General features: G+C 36.0%; 1 protein-coding gene and 1 non-coding gene across 2 annotated transcripts; both read right to left on the reverse strand.

The window, feature by feature from the left end:
• Nucleotides 1-11,891: 11,891 nt before the first annotated feature.
• Nucleotides 11,892-11,963, reverse strand: TRNAC-GCA (transfer RNA cysteine (anticodon GCA)). Its single transcript has one exon. It is a non-coding gene; the product is annotated as a tRNA-Cys (tRNA).
• Nucleotides 11,964-13,621: 1,658 nt separating this feature from the next.
• LOC148879097 (Pentatricopeptide repeat (PPR) superfamily protein) lies at nt 13,622-15,925 on the reverse strand. Its single transcript, XM_088965930.1, has one exon. It carries the CDS (start codon nt 15,584-15,586, stop codon nt 13,796-13,798), a length of 1,791 nt encoding a protein of 596 aa, XP_088822056.1. The 5' UTR covers nt 15,587-15,925; the 3' UTR covers nt 13,622-13,795.
• Nucleotides 15,926-20,325: the final 4,400 nt, after the last annotated feature.

Here is a 20,325-nt window from a genome sequence, read left to right on the forward strand (position 1 = left end):
CATCAACGGTTAGCAACACACCAAAACCAAAGCCGCCCATCACGAGCCACGTGGGTGCAAGCAAAATGCGCCTCTAAAGCACCTCATTGCGCCGCACACACGCGTGCACACGCGCACGCGTTGCATGGTATCGAATCCCCATACTCTCCTCTACTAATTCTAAAGAGTGTAAATTAGCTCCTATTGAAATACTGAAAACAAAACTTATAATTTTCCAATGTGGAACAAGTTCAAAATTTGATTTTGTAAGAAAACTCATTTTTCAATCAAGTGTGCAGATGCAATTTCTCATGTAATTGACCAATCAAACCCATTGGATTTAATCTCTTATGAGATTAAAATCCAATAGTGACAACAGGTTCTAGGTGGTTAGTAAGTACGACATCGAGACCCAAGGGCGATTCAAATTAAATGCCAAGTACTACAACCCGACTCTTGGGTCTTGGTCCAAGCTAGAGGAGGTGTGGCCCTTCCCCAATGGCAACCCAAGGGCCACTGATGCTAGTCCCAACGGATGATGGTGCTTCGTGGGTGGTAGTAATGGAGGAGAGCAAAGAGGGGTCATGCAATATGATGTGAATTAGAAATATTGGAAGGTACTAACCTCCATTCCTGATAGCGGCTTGAAATAAACTAAGATCGGATCCTTATGATGGGTTCGACATTGATGGGTTGACGACAACAATGGCTGTTGATGACTTGTTGTTGCTGACTTGTTGATGGCCGGCAGCTGATACCCAATGACTATTGAACATATGAAACCAATGATGGCCGACAGTCGAGACTCAACGGCTATTGCTGACCTGCTATTCGTTCTCAAGCATCCTCTCTAATTTAGCTCCGACGACCCCTTTTGCTGCCTCACCGGAGATGTGTTCCGATCGATCGTCATCCAATTCTTGATGCAGCATGAGTTCATCTCTCTTCTGGGTTCTGTAGCAGCAGTGAGGTTGAATGAATGAGGACTGCTATATAGGGATTGAATCTATATTTTTGCGCAAAATGACAATAACACCCCTTCTCTCACGTGGGAACGTCCCACACATGTTTGTTATTAGACATAGACATTGTGGGAACTATGTGTTCCCAGAGAATATGTTTTTTGAGAGCGTAGCATCAATTTGTTATTCCCAAAGAGTGTGTTCTTTGTGTGTTGTTCTCATCCGGGAATGACTCATTTCTTTCATTTTTTTTTTGTCAAATGCGTTTTTGTTCCGCGAGAACATCAGGAACAGAAGAAACTCTCTCGCAGAACGTTGCCAAGGCCCTACTTGACCAATTGTAGTTTAGCCATTTCCATCATTAATAACAATAATTTTCATTTTTATACATATTTTTGTTTAATATGATGAATATATTATTTTAAAGGCATGCTCAATTTTTTATAAATTTTATAATATTTTTATTTTTATTATTTAATTTATTGCATCAGATGTTGATTTGTCCAATTAAAAGAAAAATGTGGTTTTAATCAATTTTTAAAACATTATTTTTTATCAATGTTTTATATTGTAGTCATATCAATTGGCTGGGTTAATTGACTTATCACCTAATTAAAATTTTCGGTCCATTTACTACTAATTTGCTTGCCTATAAAAAAGCATTAACTTAGCTAAGAGAATTATGACCTAGCTAATTGAAACATTGAATCTCTTGACCTAGTAGGGAGTTCACAGGTTACACCTTAATTTTTTTTTCTTAATTTTGTATTCTATTTCTATCAATAATAAAAATATTTCTTATTTATTACATTTTTTAATATGATAATATATAATATTAGAGATACAACCATATTTTTTCTACAAAAAAAATTATATTTTAGAGTCTATTTTTAAATTATTTAATTATGACATCATGGGTTAACCTATTTGACCTAATGGTTGAATTGCTAACTCTAGGGATGTAAATGGATCAAAATATCCAAATACGAATCCGATTAGAAAATTTGATATCCAAATTCGATTTGATTCGAATATGATCAATTAATTATTTTAGATAATTAATAAATATATAAAATAAATATTTTATTTTGTATAAATATATAAATTATTTATATACATAATATTTTATATATTATATATAAGAATTAAATAATCTGTCAATTTTTGATATTTATGGAATTGAATAAGGTTCAGGATATATCCGAATTTGATCGACTAGATATTTGAATTATCCAAATTCGATTCTATTATGTCAAATATCAAATTCGAAATCAGATTTTTGAACACCGTTGACACCCCTTGCTGACCCACCACATGTATGGATTTTTTTTGGCTGATTTTAAATTTTGTATTCCATTTCCATTATTAGTAAAAACATGTCTTATTTTTCAGACTTATTTTTGTTTAATATGATGAACATATAATATTAGAGATGCGTTTAAATTTTTCTACAAAACTCATGTACTTTTTTGTATTTTTCTCTTTTTTCTTTATAAATATTTATTATTTAATTATGACATCATGGCTTGACCCACTTGATTAAGATGGATTGACCGTTGACCTACCACCTAGACAAGAAAAAAAATTTATTTTGAGATCAGCTCTAAATTTTATATTTCATTTACATAGTTAATAAAAACAATTCTTGTTTATCACACTCATTTTTAGCTTGATAAGATTAATATATAATATTAAAGATAGGTTAAGTTTTATTTGAATTTTTCAATGTTTCTTTGTATGTTTTCGATCTTTTATAAAAAAATCAATTTTAACTATAACATCATAGTACGGAACCATTTTACTTGAATGCTTGAACCATTGGTCCACTACTCAAATAGAAAAATGGTTTCATTTATAGGTTAATTTTAAATTTTATATTATGTTTCCATCATTAATAAAAAATACTTCTTATTTATTGATGTAGCGCGATCCAGGCACTCCTAGCTGACTGCTAACTGGCTCCTTGTTGACAACGAATGGCACCTGAGAAGATGAAAGGAAAGATTTCCGGGGATTTACCCGATGGGAATACTCCGATGCTTAAGTTAGTATTGTGTATGGGAAGTAAAGGGAAAAACGAAGGCTGAGTGGAGGTCACGCTTTTCTAGGGGCGCTCTTTGTAAGATCGGGCATAACCACCACTGGGCCCCCTGCCACTGCCGTTACATGCCAGGGCTGCACAGGTGGCCGTTGTGACGTACTCCTTACTTGGGCGAGTGACACGTACCCAAAGTGATAGGCACGCCTCTGCCTACTGAGAGATGTGGGCGTAGATTGTCGAAAGGACAGGGACTGTGCCGTTAGTAAGGGATATGGCGTAGTCTGATTGGTACGGCCTGTCAGATAGAAACTTCCTGTGGAATGCTCGTGCGGCCCACTCGCAAGCTACTTTGCAGCGAGCTCGGAATACTCCAAGAGTACCCTTAGTAGAATTAGTCCTCGGGATGACTTGTCTGCTGGGGAGCTCGAGCGAGCTGGTTTTCTTAGCTTACAAGCTGAAGTTGCCTCGAAATATCCCTTTGAGGGTAGCTCGGGGAACCTGGATCTTGCGTCGTGACGAGCTCCTCCTTTTGCGCGATATGATGTGGCGAGCTGCTTTATGGGCCCGTTACTTAGTTGTACTGGGCCGCAATACTGAGTTGTCGCTTACGTCAGGTCAGTTTCCACGTGTTGTTGTTTCATAGATCGGGTCAAATCATCCTTCATCAATTGCCCCTCACTCCTCGGGCTAAGAGTATCACCTTAGCACGGGGAGTTTATGAAGCGCGATGGACTGATTTGACCGAAATTCAAACTTGATTGACTACCCCTATTAAATGCATTTGCGGGAATCAAGAGATCTTCTGACTTCCCTGACTTTTCAGATTCTGAAAATGTGCTAAGGTGGCCTTTAATTCCAAACGTCGTGCAGCTGCGACTACCTTAATTATGGAAGATGTGCCGCCAATCGCCTCCGGTTTTCAAAAGGCGCAGACTATCGAAAGGACAGGGACTGTGCCGTCAGTAAGGGATATGGCGCAGTCTGATTGGTATGGCCTGTCAGATAGAAGCTTCCTGTGGAATGCTCGTGCGGCCCACTCGCGAGCTCGGAATACTCCAAGAGTACCCTTAGTAGAATTAGTCCTCGGGATGACTTGTCTGCTAGGAAGCTCGGGCGAGCTGGTTTTCTTAGCTTACGAGCTGAAGTTGCCTCGGAATATCCCTTTGGGGGTAGCTCGGGGAACCCGAAGCTTGCGTCATGGCGAGCTCCTCCTTTTGCACGATATGATGTGGCGAGCTGCTTTATGGGCCCGTTACTTAGTTGTACTGGGCCGCAATGCTGAGCTGTCGCTTACATCGGGTTAGTGTCCACGTGTCGCCATTTCATAGATCGGGTCAAATCATCCTTCATCATTTATCATGCTTGTTTTTGTTTAATATGATGAATATAATATTAGAATTGTGTCCAAAATTTTCTATAACCCAAAAGGTTGTTGTTGTTTAGTATTTAATTATGGCATTGTAGGTTGACCGATTTAACCCAAAATGTTGAACTCCTTATCTGTTACAAGAAAAATGCTTTCACTTTTAGATTAGTAAAAAAATGGTTTTTTATACCTTTAAAATTATTGTTCATGGATTTAATTAGTTGAAATTAGTGTTAAGAAACAAACATACATTAAAAATACGATTTAATAAGAGAATGGTAGTTAATGCCTTAAATATAGGACTTTATGGTAGGGAAAAGAGTGAAGTGAATAGTAGCAATAAAATTATAACCTATGCTTTCACAATAGAGAGTGACCAATTTCAAAAAGAGGGGTATTTTAGTCAAAAATTCTACTCCCACTTTTTATAGTAGTATGGATAGATGGATAGATAAATAGATATAGATTAAAATAAAAAAATAAAAAAAAAACTGATCATTATTCATTACCTTTCTAATTAAACAGAAAAAAACACAAAAGATGGAAGAGGAAGGTTCAATTGACCACCTCTATCTTCATGTTCAAATCCTACAAAGATTGTCAAAATTCTACTCCCACTTTTTATAGTAGTATGGATAGATGGATAGATAAATAGATATAGATTAAAATAATAAAAAAACTGATCATTATTCATTACCTTTCTAATTAAACAGAAAAAAACACAAAAGATGGAAGAGGAAGGACCAATTGACCACCTCTATGTTCATGTTCAAATCCTACAAATATTGTCATGGGGATCGACATAAACACATAGAAAATGTAGGAGATATAATAGAGACTTTAGAAGAGCTTTCACATGATATCATTGTTGTTCTTGCCTCTTAACAAAGTTCTCATCTTGTTCTTTAGGCTGCATTTGGAAATGATGCAAATGGAGTGTAAATCCCGCGGTTCAGGGTAAATTTTCATTATGGTTCATTTTTGCCTGTGTTTGACAATATTACATTTATGCATTGACAAATGGCATACTAATGCATATTTACATTGATAATAAGATGTAAAAGTACATCAATCAAAAATAAGTAAATTTGCATTCAAGTGGGCTTTTGATAAAAATAAATAAAAAATGCATATACATTATTGAAATTCATGTTTGCATACTTGTTTACACTCTACATATTTGCATACACACTTATTTGCATCGTTTCGAAACACAGCCGTAAGTGTTTGTTGTTCCTTAAAGTCTTGTGCAACACCTTTCGGCTTAAAAAAAAAAAAAAGTGTTTAGTGCTCCATTCAAAGACAAACAACTTATTAGTAAAATTAATTCCTTATGTTCTTAAAAGAAATTCATATCTACGATCTGCCAAACCTCTTGCCCAACTATACAAGCTTTTTAGCATATTCTTTGACTTCCAATCTAAAAAGTAATCTTACTGCAAAATGGTTTCTTTTGGCCCTATATCAAAGATTATGATCGTAGATAACTTAAAAAAAATTATCTTGTTATTCTTCTTATAAGGAAGCCTAACCAGCTAGAAGATATTTCTCTCTCTTTAGTGGTTTTATGGTCGGAATTTTAAATTTAAGGATGAAGTACGATTGTATGAATTATCTTCATGACATGATACCCCCTCGATTGAATAAAATCAACATCTACAACTCCAAAATGATCACCACGTATGTCACAGGAAAAGAATACTAACAACTTAAACTTAAGCTAGACTATTTTTCATAATATCCTAAGCCACAAATATTCCACTATAATCTCGTTTTTAAATTGAAGCACACAATTTTCCAACCAGTACAATAGATAAAATTCAGAGTAGCATTGAATGAGAAGATCGATTCCCAATCTCTAGAAAAAAGAGGGGAAAGGGGAATTTTTATAGGAATGGCAACGAGGCAGGGCGGGGCCAGGTTTGGCCAGGTTTTGCCTGTTTCATCCCTGACCCCAAATTAAAACCTATCCCCGTCATAGTTATTCGTATATTTATAATTTTTTTATTTTATTTGAAACCTATCTAGAATTAATTTATATTATATAATATAATATATAATATTGTATCATAACATAACATATTAATTATGTTATATAATATAGTTAGGGTAGGATGGACATATACCATCCCGCCCCATCCTTGATCCCTAAAGTTTTGGGTTTTCCCAAACCCACCCCGACCAGGGCACCAGGGCAAGGAAGGGCGGGGCCCATGAGGAAGGATCAAATTGCCATCTCTAAGTTTTTGTCATTTATAACAAGGTAATATTGTAGTCTTCTAAGTGCAAGTAACAATTGGTCTGTGACTATGAATTTTCTTCTTTTTTCTTTAGGTTCTAGTCTCTAGCTAAGTAGATATGACTAGAGAAAGGAAAGGAGAAAATATGGGGGAGATCGTTTATAACCACCTCCCCTAACTTTAATGAATAATGACAATATATAAAACTTCCCCTAACTTGGAGGAGAAGCTCTGAGGTGTGTCTGAAGATATTGTCTTTAGAACGTTATTTAACCCCACTCAGTTTCACTTAGTTTGTTGTTAGGTTATAAGTAAATCTGTTCTCAGGATACAATAGAGCCTTGAATGAAAATCTGTAACCAGTAAAGTTGAAGAGTCTCTAAAGAAACCTTTTGTGAGACTGTAGTAGACCAGATTGAGAGAGAGAGAGAGAGAGTGAGAGGAAGTGATTTTCGAAAATATTGTGTGTGTGCAAATGCTTGATTTGTGCTTCTTCTGAAGAGTCATGAAGGTGCTAGTTCAAAAAAGGCACCTTGAACAGTCACAATTTTAAATATTGTGACTGTTTAAAATGTAGTTAATGGTTAATGATTGTTAACTTTGAATTGTGCCTCTTGATCACACCTGATCAAATCATGACCGTTGATCACATTAATGATCAGCATTGCACCAAAACCAAAGCTGCCATTCGCAAGCTACACGGGTGCGAGCAAAGGGCACCTCATTGCACCACACACACGCACGCGTTGTGTAGTAGCAAGCCTTCATACTCTCCTCTCTTTATCTAAGGAGTGTAAATCAACTCCTATTAAAAATTCCAAAACAAAACTTATAATTTTCCAATGTGGGACAAGTTCAAAACTGGTTTTAGTAAGAGAAAAACTATTTTTCCAAACAAGTGTGCAGGTACAATTTCCCATGTAATTGGGCAATCAAACCTATTTGATTTAATCTCTAATGAAATTAAAATCCAACAAATACCTCCAAAGAACAATGTTTAACCACCTCCTCATTGGTATGCTAATGGCATGCAATTGCATTATTTATGTGTAGAACAATCATTATATAAGGGTGTTTTGGATGAGACATGCTTGAATAGTATTGTGTGATGTGTAGAACAATGTTCATCATGACTTTTCAGCATTTCTCTTAAACTCACCATAACTTTTCAAAACCTCCAAGGAACCCCATATTAGCAAGTTTTTTTTCCCCAAAAGTCACCATCTGCTAGAGCACCATTACTATTCATTGACATGTCCAAATCAGCATAAATGCAAATTTCATGACCAAACTGCCCCTGCATGGCAAATTAGCCTTATTAAACATATTTTTATGATTAAAATGCCCTTAAGTGCCCAACTGCCTTATATATAAGATTTCTACTTGTTGGGAGAGATTTTGCTCTCATTATGATCTTTGAAAGTATTCCAAGGAAGTTGAAAAATGGGTTTTGGGTCGAATAATAACAAAGCACTTGGAATATTGAAAAATGGATTTAATATAACAAAGGGTAAAATGGTAATTTATTAACACTTATTGGTCTCTTTAATATTAAGTTATTGACATGGGTAGGAATGGCAACAGGGCGGGGATCATATTCCCTGTCCCCAACCTCGATTATGAAATTAACCCCCATCCTTGTTCCCAATCCCTATTAAGGATAAAATTTGTCCTCCATCCCCGATTCCCGACGGGGATGGATTCCTCGCGGGGACCTGAATCCCCGAATTTTTTTAGATAATAGTATTTTTTTGAAAAATAAATTTATTTAAAATAAATAAAAGATTAAATTATAAATAATGTTTTATATATGTTTTGATATATATAAAATATAAATAATATAATAATATATATCTAATACAAATAACATTTAATATATATAAATATATAATTGGGGTCAAGGCAGGGCAGGGACCTCATGAATCCCCATCCCCAACCCCATGCCTGACCTGATGGGGTCGGACGAGTTGGATCCCCATTGAGAATGGGAAAAATTGCCATCCCTAAACATGAGGTTTCCTAGACCGTTGGACGTTTTAAAAAGTTAGGTAAAGAGAAATTCTTAAAAAATTATGGTGAGTTTTAGACAATTTCCCTTTAATGAATTATCTTTGTCATTGGTTATTTTTTGTGTATTAAATGAATGATCATGATATATTTGAAACTTTGCAATTAGTAGACAATTCAGTTTATTGTAGAGAGAGGGAGCTCCCAATTCTCATTCCAATTAGGTGAGTGATCCCTAATTCAACCAACTCTTAACAAGTAAATAAAACGTCCCAGGTTCCCTCAATCTTTTCATTTGGAAGAGCAAAAGTGGAAAATAAGATAAATTAAAACAAATATCTCCGTTTCCCACCATTTGGTTCACTTCCACGATTCACCACTAGGGCTATTGCCTGTTTGGATCATGATCTGGATCTAATATATATGAATCAAAATCCAATTAGGCCCATAACAAATCTTTAGATGATAACGAACCATTAAAATCTTCGTTGTTTCTTCCACGAAAAGCATGCAAGAAAGAACATTTCTATTGTTTGTTACTTCATCAATTAAAATATCCAATTCTGATAGAACCTTTTGAAATGACGATACCATAATATATGTTAAAATATCCAATTATGATCCCAACTTTATTCCCGCATAAGCCTCTCTCTCTCTCATACACACGAATAGAAGCATTCAACCGTCAGATTTGAACAATCTCTTGATTGATCAGGTTTCAATAATTGATTCATCAGTCATTAGCCACGCCCTTTTAAATAATCCATAATTAACTTGACAAGGTGGACTCGTCTTTTTTTTGTACTAAAGTCTTCCACATGCTGCTGCAGTTTCAAAGCCTTCATTCCAGAGTTCGTTTCTCAAATCCGACGGGGGGAATTTTTTAGGTAATAAAATATGGTATTTTAATTACCCAAATACCCCCCACCCCATCCCCAATTTAAGTTGTTTCTCTAGACTCTAGTCTCATCCATGGACCATGGGGGCGTAAGGATGGAGGTGGACCACACCATTTATGAGGTTCCCGGTATCACAAACTATGTGCCCTTCAACCAATCCCTAAAGCCAATTTTATTTATAATTTGGCTTCCGATTGAAAGCAATTTGTCTTCTTGTTAAAACAATCAATCTCATGTAGTTGTCTAGTTTATTTAATTCGATTTTACTATTTTTTAACAGAATTAATTGTTTAAAGTTTCCACTTGTTCACATTATTTATCATAAAAAATTAACAAACTTTAGTTATTTATTTTTCTTGACCTTTGTTTTTTTGATGAGTTGCTAGCGGCTTCGTGGAACAAGCCACCTAAATTTGAAGTAATGGTTGCCAATTCTTCCACCTTTGGGTCACTTTTTCTTTCTTTTTTTTTTTCTTTTTTTTAATGATGATACCTATTTAATAATGGCTAATAGATCCCTTCTGGGTTGCTGGCGTTTTCTCAGTTTTATTCCAAAACAGTATAAGAAAAGATAGACTATATTTGTTTTTAAGGGCAGTCAAACTTCGAATATGTATCAAGACGAAAGATTAAAGTATCGGTATCGAGTATCATATCGGATAACTTAGATACGGATATGCTTTGAAAATATATGGATGCATATGAAAAATATGAAAACACTTAGATATACTAGAAAAACACATGTGAATTTCATAAATACATCAATAACACTAAATTTATGGTCAAATAGCTATAAATAGTGTAAATATAAGAAATATATATTTAATGTTGTACATAAAAATATATTATAATTAATATAAAAAATGTACATATATCACACAAGGCATTAATTAAGAGTCCAAGATGGACCTATTATATTTATCCTAATTATTATATCAATTATTTTCTATTTTATTATTTTTACTTTTTAACATTAACAAAAAAAGTTAACTAAATATTAAATTCTCAAATATAAAATAAATTATCATTTAATAATTTATAAAAATATGTAATTTTAACTTAAAATATATCAAATCAGTTAAGATTTCTAAGATATATATCATATGTAAATTCATAATTTTTAATTATTAAAATAATTATTTCATTATTAAATTTTTTATTTTTATAAACTTTTTTAAATTAAAAATTGTTTTCATATAAATGTACATTAGTGGATTTGATATATTCAATTTAATATTATATTCTTGAATATCTTGTAAACCTTTTTTATTTTTTGGTAAATGATAAATATATTTATCATTTAATGTAAAACAAAATATTAATTAACAATTATAAAAATTATATAAAATTTGTAAGATATATATCATGTGCAAATTTATAAGTTTTAAGTAATAAGGTAATTATTCTACTTTTAATATTTTATTTGTATAAATCTATTAAGATTAAAATCATATTTTGATGTAAATATAGAATTGATAGATTATTTATTTCATTTGTTTATAAAATACTAATTTTAAATATTATTTATCTTAGTTTTTAGTTGGAGTTGATAAACACAAATATTGATTATTTCTTTGGATATCCATTAATAAAAATTACGTTATTTCGCTAAGTATTGCAATCAAAGACTTTCGTGCCATGTGCACTATGTTTTGAGTTCAAATCACACCATTATCATCATTTACATTTTTAATAGAAGATGTTGTGTATCGGTCTGATATGTGTGACTTACAGGATGTGTTTCCATTCGTATCCTATATTGTGCTCCAATACCGATACGATATACCCTGTATCGAATGTATCATATCGATATTTAAAAATCCTTGATCAAGACTACCTACCACCCTCCTAAGTAATAGAAACCACCTTATTTCCCCAATCAGTTGGCAGGCAAGACAGTAATGTAATCTTTAAGGCTGATTGTGTTTGGTCTAATGGAAAAAAGTTGAGAAACAAAGGGAAAAGGTAGGGTTACAAATACAAAACTTGTAAAAGTTTTGCTACTTTTCCCAACTTTTTCCTTCAAACCAAACATAACCAAAACTAAAGGCTCTAACAATGAGCGAAGGAGCCAACTGAATAATAATTGGAAAGCACATGAAGGATTACTTTGGTGGTCCGGTTTGGGAGTTGGGTAAGAAGATTTGAGAATGAAATTATTTCGTTTCCTCTTGAGGGGTATTTGAAACTAGACTATTCATGAATTGTTACAAAAAGAAATCATCTAAAAGTTAGAATTTGGATTGAAGCTCATATAGGGTAATCAATTTAAGGTTTTATGATTTTATTGAGTTGATGCCCATGTGATTTTTATAGTTTCTCTATATTTTGCAAATGACTAATACCAAAAGAAAAATTGCAAATGATTCAAATAGCTTTGATGATCGAAAAAAGGCTAGGGCCCAACCAGGTTCGAACTGGTAACCTCTTGATCTGCAATCAAATGTTCTACCACTGAGCTATGGACCCACTCGCGTAATATTATATGTGTAATTTTATATCATATCTTATTATCATTTGAACCTTGCTTCCATAAAAAGGGAGCATTGGATAATGCAAAATGAAAGAAAAAAATAAAGAAAGAAAGAAAGACTCTACTGGAAATAAATCTATATGATTCTTCGAGGTTTTTAAAACCTGATTGGACAGGGAACCATTTTGGGGCCTGGTTCCTGGGTTGAATGGTCTGACCGTCTGACTTGAATGAACAGCCCACTCAGACAAAAAAATTAAAAACACAAAAAATGGCTAAATACCGCTCCCAGGTCAAATGATTTGATGGTTCGACCACCCAGGTCTGTGGTTCGCTGACCAAATCAATAGTTTTTGGCCAAAAAACAGTTTTAGGGTTAAATGGAACCAATCAGGTGACCGGTTCCTTGTTTTTTCGGTCCAACTGTCTGGTCCAATCCAGTTTTGAAAACATTGATATGATTTTTTGGACCTATCCGATAATCCAACAAATTTAGAAGGATTTGCTGGTTGACGGCTCTTGTATGTACGGGCAGCAAGTTGGATGGGCTGGATTGGGTTTAAGGTCAATCAAGACCCAACCCTAAATATTAGGTTTAAAGCCCGAGTCTGGACTGGTTCTGATGTCAAGAGTGATCTTTGCAATCTAGGCCCAGCCCAAACTAAAAATTGGTATTATAGTCGGATCGGGCCTGTTAAGTCCAATGTACTAAAAAGTTGCATAAAACAATTTAGTATCACTAATTTAATCATTTAAATAGAAAATTAGTATATTTTACATATAAGTATTCAAGCATGTGTAAATATGTGCATCTTATATATATATATATATATATATATATATATATATATATATATATATATATATGTATGTATGTATGTATGTATGTATGTATGTATGTATCAACATGTATATGTACCAATGTATGTATATGTATGCTCGGGCTGGACTTGGGCTACTTTGAGGCTAGGCCGAAGCCCATTTCAAAAATTAGAAAAGTTTGAGTTTTTGGGCCTAGACCCAATTTGTGAACCTAAGAATTGAAAATCCAAGTGCAACCAGTTGAAAAATGTGGGCCGGGGCAATTTGGGTTTGGGTTAGGCCCACTCAAGTTGCATCCTACTTGTACAAAAGACTTTGCACAGGAACTCTCTTTGAAACACTTAGGGGTGTACATGCATCGGTTTGGTTTCGTTGGAAGTTATTTGGCCAACCGAACCAACCTATTTGGGTAGATGAATCGGCCACCCAAAACCGACTGAACTTGAATAAAAACCGACCCAAATATAAAGAGTTAGTTTTGATCGATTTCTCAGTTCAGTCAGATTGGGTCCAGACTATTAAAAGATGACGATGATTTTTTTTGGTATTCGGTGCCATGCGCCATTAATAACTTCCCCCTTGATCCCGTTTTTCCCAAAGTATTGGTTGTGGGATTCAATTCTGCATCAATGCTGGAACAAACCAATTAACACACCAACAAGTTTGCCCTCGGATGGTTAAAAGTGATAATGATTTAAGCCCTAAATCATCCTGATTTGAGGACATAGGTTAATAGTTTAATAGTGGATATAACTTTAAATATAATAGATTGATGAAGCAAAATTCATGTAATCAACCCCATATAGTTGGGATAAAGCTTGGATGATGATGATGATGACAACGACAATTTTTATTAAAACCTATCAATCAGATTTAAACGAGAGAGAGAGAGAGAGAGAGAGAGAGAGAGAGAGAGAGAGAGAGAGAGAGAGAGAGAGAGAATTGGTCTCTCTTTAGATCCTTTTGATTCTACAAACAAGAAACAATATTGAGGGTTTCACCCTATTTACCAATAATCCAAACAAGAGCATGCCCCATCTCTAAAATGATGAAACCTGCTACGATCCCTCACAATTATCTCCCTGTGGTATATCCTAGAAATAAGTTTTGTGGTTGCATGGCAGTCACCGCATACTCTAAGGTTCTTTATAATTCGGATAGGGACACTTGAAGTAGAAAAAATAAGAGCAAAAGCAATTGCTAGCCTTTCACTGTGATAGGAGAGAGCATCTTCCTTCTCCTCCTCTTCTATGTCAAACAACACTTCTTTGGTGCTTGGCCTATGACCATATGCGTTTAGCCTCTTGCTTATCTCTTCAATCTTCAAATAAATTTCTTTTGAATGAGGGTGTGCTCTGTCTCCCATGATAAACTCGTGTATCTCCCCACCAATCTCAATCAAGCTACATCCAGGCATTTTGTTAATGCCCTGATCTTTCATCACCTTCCTCACCCTCCTCACATCATCCCATCTGTTGATGCTAGCATACATGTTTGATAGGAGTACATAATTTCCACTAGTCTCAGGCTCTAATTGTATTAGGTTCCTGAGTGCAACTTCCCCCAACTCCAAATTACCATGGACTCTGGATGCCCCTAATAAAGACCTCCATAACACTGCATTCGGCTTCATGGGCATGGCCCTAGCTATTTCTTCAGCCTCTTTAAGCCGTCCAGCTCGACCAAGAAGGTCCACTAGGCACCCGTAATGCTCTAGTTTTGGCTCAATGCCGTAAGCCTCCTTCATTGATAAGAACAATTTACGACCTTCCTCAACCAAGCCAACATGTGCACACCCACTGATTACTACTACAATGGTGACTTCGTCAGGCCTCACACCGTTATATGTCATCGTGTTAAAAAGATTAAGTGCTTGTTGCCCATGTCCGTGAATCGCAAGCCCTCTGATCATCGCATTGTAACATAATGCGTCCTTTTGGGGCAATTGATCGAAAACCTGTTTTGCTAAATGTAGGCACCCACATTTCCCATACATATCGATCAAAGCAGTGCATAAAAAGCGATTTAAACTAAGATTGTTCTTCAATACATACGCGTGTGCCCATGTACCTTGAGTAAGAGCACCCAAATCAGCACAGGCACCAATTAACGCAACAAGGGTGACTTCATTCGGCCTTATTGGGGACAACTGCATCTCACCAAACAGAGACAAGACCTCAACTGCCAAACCAGTGTCTTCACTAGCAGCGTTCGTGCCAGCGACATTAGCAGTGCTGCTCCGAGCATAGCAAGCCAAGATAGAATTCCACGTTGCAAGATCAGGTGCTGAAATTTGATTGAAGAGGTACCTAGAATGGGCAAGTTTGCCACATTTAGCGTAAAAATTGAGCAAGGAAGCACGGACGAAATGGTCGGACGTAGGTTCGAGAAATTTCACGACATGGGCATGGAGTGCTCGACCATGGTCGAGCCACGGGTGAGACCCACAAGCCTTGAAAAGAGATGGGTAAGTAAAGTTGTTGGGTCTGAGTGTTTTGTCGGAAAGGATTCGAGAGTAAAGAGAGAAAGATACGTGGGTATAGTCCTGCGCGGCGAGAGAGGAGACGAGAGTGTTGAAGAGAAAGACTGTTGGGTGTTGAATTTGGTTGAAGATGGAGAGTGCGTAGGGTGGGGCTAGTATGGAGGATAAGAGAAGAATCCTACTGATAGGGAAGGTGTGGAGGATGAGACCCGTTGTGATCATTTGAGCGTGAACTTGCTTCAGAGTCTTTAAGGTCCTGCATTCTTCTAAGAGGAGAAGGATGGGGTGATTAGATGTAGATTTTGGAGATTTCATGGGGGTATTGATTGGCGCTGGAAAGTGTTGGGCATTTTATTAACTCAGAAGCCGCCGATCCTTGATCTTGTGGCAATTGCAGACGGACTAGACGAAAGTAACGAACGATTTAATGATTTTATTCTGAACCTTCCAATCTTGCGTCAATGAGAGAGAGACAGAGAGAGAGAGGGGGCATGGGTGGCGAAGTTCATCCATTGGAGTAAATTTTTAGTTAAGAAATCTTTCTAAGACGAGCCAATGCAACCAGAAACCATCGGCCTTTGCATCTTCACTGTGACGAAATCCTCAACCGTGTTCTACTTCTACCATACTTACCAAAAGACAGAAGGGGGCCTATGTCTTTGGCCTCTGCAGATTTGCCCTATGTGCCTTGACAAATGCCAGCTTAGCTTAGGCACATTATTCAGCACTCAAGATAGATGGGCCTAAGGTCCATAGGATAAAAATAATATACTTTTCATTAACGAATGTACAATAGGCCCAGTTGTAGACTAAGCCCAATACAGAGCATGTTAAAACTTAAAAATTTTACTCGCAGTGCTTGAGCAATTCAGCTTTGCTGGTTGCAAGATTGGAGCAACACTCCCAAGTATAACCTGACTCAGGAAGGGCTTGAAGAGGTTTGGAAGCATAGATTGGTAAAAAATAGGCTTGATCCATCTCAAATCCATGTTTGTTTTGAAGGAAACCTTGACAAACCTTGTATAGATTTCCCCAACTTTTCCTTGAAACTAAACATAGCCCAATGCCCCAATAGATACTCCAAGCCCATCTATTCTCTCCTCCAACCGTATCTCCCAAAAAAACAAACTCATTTTCTCTTATAAGTTATCTCTAATTTCTAATTTCCTACTTATCCTCTCCGAGCCCCATCCATTTATACTTCAGATTTAATTTATAGGAATTTCTAAATCATCTCCGATTCTCCTCTATTCTCTCCACTTTTCTATAAAATTAGGGCCCTGGTTGGCCCCTCCCAATTTGCACCCTACCTCTTTTGTCTCATTTTTTTTTTTAACTTAGTGATTTCTCTAGTTTGTAATGCTTCTAAAGCTTTGCCATCTTTCACTAAGTCTTGGTATGTTTTCAGAAGGAAAAGACACATTTTGAAAAGAATTGAGGGAATCCAAAAACTTTTGGAAACAAGGCCTTCTCGTTTCTTCAATGATCTTCATTTTTTTTCTCCATAAGGAATATTTCAACATCCTAAAACAGGAGGAAATTCTATGGAGCCAAAAAGCCAGATTCAATTGGCTAAAAAATGGTGATTCAAACACCAGATTCTTTCATACTATGGCTCTTAAGAGGGGTCAATCAAAAAATATTTTAGCCCTTAAAGAAAATAATGTGTGGATTACTGATAATGATGAGTTAAAAAAGATGTGCAGAAATCACTTTATTAGTTTATACTCATCATCTTCAGTCAATCGAAATCATAACCTTGATCCTTGTTTTGGCGATGTTCATAACAATATTGATCAATGGCTCACCCCAGTCACAAAACAAGAAATTAGAAGCATTGTTTGGAGTTTGCCAAACAATAAAAGCCTGGGTCTGATGGCATTACTTCTGAATTTATCAAAAATCATTGGGACATTGTGGGCCCATCTTTCAGAGATGCAATCTTTGAATGCATTGACAACTCTGAAATTACAGATTATTTTAACCAATCTCACATTGTTTTGATTCCAAAAGTGAAACACCTTGAAACAATGAATCAATTATGTCCTATTGGTCTTTGTAACACTATTTACAAGGTAATTGTGAAGCTTATTGTGGCTAGACTCAAACCACTCTTGCCGAAATTCATTTTCCCAAACCAGTCTAGCTTTGTCCCCGACCGGAATTTAAAGGATAATGTGATCATTTTACATGAAGTTCTCCATTCTTTCAAAAGGAAAAGCGGTAAGGAAGATTTTGTTGGAATTAAATTTGACCTTGAAAAAGCTTATGATAAGTTTGATTGGTCATTTATTAAAAAGTCTCTTGATTTCATTAAAATTCCTAAGAGGGCTTAATTTGATCATGAGTTGTATTACCCCCCTAGTTTTAACATTAACATTCGTCTCTTGAACCATTTAAACCCACAAGGCGTCTTAGACAAGGGGACTCCCTCTCCTCCTACATATTCCTAATTTGTCTAGAAACTCTTTTGGGTATGCATTATAAAGTTGTGGCTAATGGTGAGATGAAGCCATTTAAATTCTCTAGAACAAGCCCCGAGTTATCTCACATCTCTATGCAGATGACTTGTTTATTTTTCTAAAGGCCTCTATTACTCAACTCAGTTGTATAAGAAACATCTTGGATAATTTCTGTAATGCTTCTAGGGAAACAATCAACTATAATAAGTCTATCTTATTCAGATCAAAGAATGTTCCCCATAGACACACCCGAATGCTGGCCAGAAATATTAGGGTTAGGGCTTCTAACAACCTTGATAAATATCTTGGACTCCCCATTTTTAGTGGCAGGATTACTAAACATACCTTCCATTTTGTGGTCAGCCGTGTTCAAACCAAATTAGCAAGATGGAAGGCAAATACTCTTAGTCTTGCTAGTAGATTAACCCTTCTCCAATATACTGTATCCTCAATTCCCCTCCATGCCATGCAAATTTTTTGTTTACCCTTAAGCACCTGCCAAGATGTAGACAAAGCTAGAAGAAATTTTTTGTGGGAAAGTTCTCTTGATCACAGGAAATTGCATCTCATTAAATGGGAGAAGATTTTGACTCCTAAGCATGTTGGAGGGTTTGGAATTAGGGACCTTCACTCCTTAAATCTAGCTCTTCTCACTAAATTAGTGTGGCACCTCTACTGTAACCAAGATAGTTTGTGGTCCAAAGTCCAAATTAGTAAATACGGTAAGGAAACTGATGTTCTGGACCCATATGTAAAAGGTCATGACTCTTGGATTTGGAAGGGAATAGCTAAAGGTTGTAAATTTCTTAGGGAGTGACTCATACATGCCATTGGTTATGGAGAAGACACTAATTTTTTGGTATGACCCATGGCTTACTAGGACTACTTGTAGGTAGAAGCGGTTGCATAGGCCTCTCCCAAATTTTAATTTGAGGAGTGTTAAAGACGGTATAACTACTTCTGGTGATTGGAACATCAACTTGATTTCTTCTCTCTTGCCAAGTGATATGGTTGAAAAAATCATGGCAATCCCTTTAAATTTAGGGTCGCAAAAAAATGACCATTGGATATGGCCTGACACTAAAGATGGTAATGTTTCAACTAAATCAGCTTATACATTTATTAGAAAAGAAAATGATCTCCCTGAAGTTCAAGCTTTTAATCTGATTTGGAAAGCTCCATGTCAACTAAGGGTGAAAATATTTTTGTGGCTGCTCTATCATAGAAAACTCCCCACTCATGATGCTCTAATAAAGATAAATATTCAGGTTCCTAGTGAATGGCCCTTGTGTAATGAAAGCATGGAAATGATTGATCATTTGTTTATGGATTGTAGGTTATGTAAGGAAGTTTGGAATTTATGTGATAATCATCCAACACCCACTAGTGCACTAAACTTTAAGAGTTGGGTTGAAAGTAATCTTGAGACTAGTAATGCTCTCAGGGCGACTTATTTTAGCTATTTAAATTGGCTGATTTGGAGGGCCCGAAATAAAAAAGTGTTCAACAATATCAGTTACACCCCCACTTATATTATAAATCTTGCAAAAAACTATGTTGGCAGTTTCCTGTGTGCCCAACATACTAATGCTCCTACCAAGAATCAACCTAATTGTAGAGTTTGGAGAGACATCAAATGGGACGTTTCAGGTGATCAATGCATTAAAATCAATACAAATGGAGCTGTCAAGGGCTAGAATGGTGATGTTGTGGCTGGGGGTCTTCTCCGAGATCAACTTGGACAATGAAAATGAGGATTAACCACTTACATTGGAAATTCCTCTGTTGACTTGGCAAAATTATGGGCTATCAAATGTGGGCTTGTCTTGGTGTGGAACTCAGGCTACCGCAAAATCATTTTGGAGTCAGATTCGCGTTCCACCATTCAAATTCTTAAGGGTGGTAGGGATGACCATTGGCGTCTTTCTACAATAAGCAATGAGATCAAAGGTCTTCTGAATAGAGATTGGGAAGTTTGTATAATCACTACTACAGGGAGGCCAATAAATGTGTCAATTTTATGGCTAATTTAGCTTAGAGCACTAAGATTCAATATAGGGAATTCCCTATACCTCTTAGAGAGCTTAACTTTCTTCTGCTTGTTGATGTTATGGGGGTAGTCACCCCTCGTTTAATTTTGGTTTGAGTCTTTTGGTTTCAGTGCTTTGTTTTTTGTTTTTGTTTTTTAGGCTCTATCAGATGAATAAAAAAAAAAGCCCATGCATCGCATAGACCCCCCACTAGTATTCTTCTAAATTCTACCCACTTAGACAATTAAACAGGCCATGTACTACTAATCAAGGTTTTCGAACCACCGTTGACCCGGATGGTCAGACCATTCGGCCCAGGAACCGTCTAGGAAACTGGTTCCATTTTACCCTAAACCCATTTTTTGGCTGAAAATTGTTGGAAAAGTCAACAACCCATTAACCCAGGCGGTTGAACTGTCAATCCATCGATTCATTCAACAATTTTGACCTTTTTAATTTTTAATTATTTTTTTAATTTGTTTATCAGATCGGGGCCATCCGTTCGTAGGGTGCTGGTGATTGAGGCACGTCCCATTTTTTGATTAAGGAAGCACACTCGTAA

The sequence above is a fragment of the Nelumbo lutea genome, chromosome 1, assembly GCF_056320005.1.
Source record: "Nelumbo lutea isolate HS-2025 chromosome 1, American lotus-T2T, whole genome shotgun sequence".
Classification (NCBI taxonomy): domain Eukaryota; kingdom Viridiplantae; phylum Streptophyta; class Magnoliopsida; order Proteales; family Nelumbonaceae; genus Nelumbo; species Nelumbo lutea.

What these genes read in the sequence shown, in the direction of transcription:
- LOC148879097 (XM_088965930.1), bottom strand. Translation starts at nt 15,586, where the DNA reads ATGAAATCTCCAAAATCTACATCTAATCACCCCATCCTTCTCCTCTTA.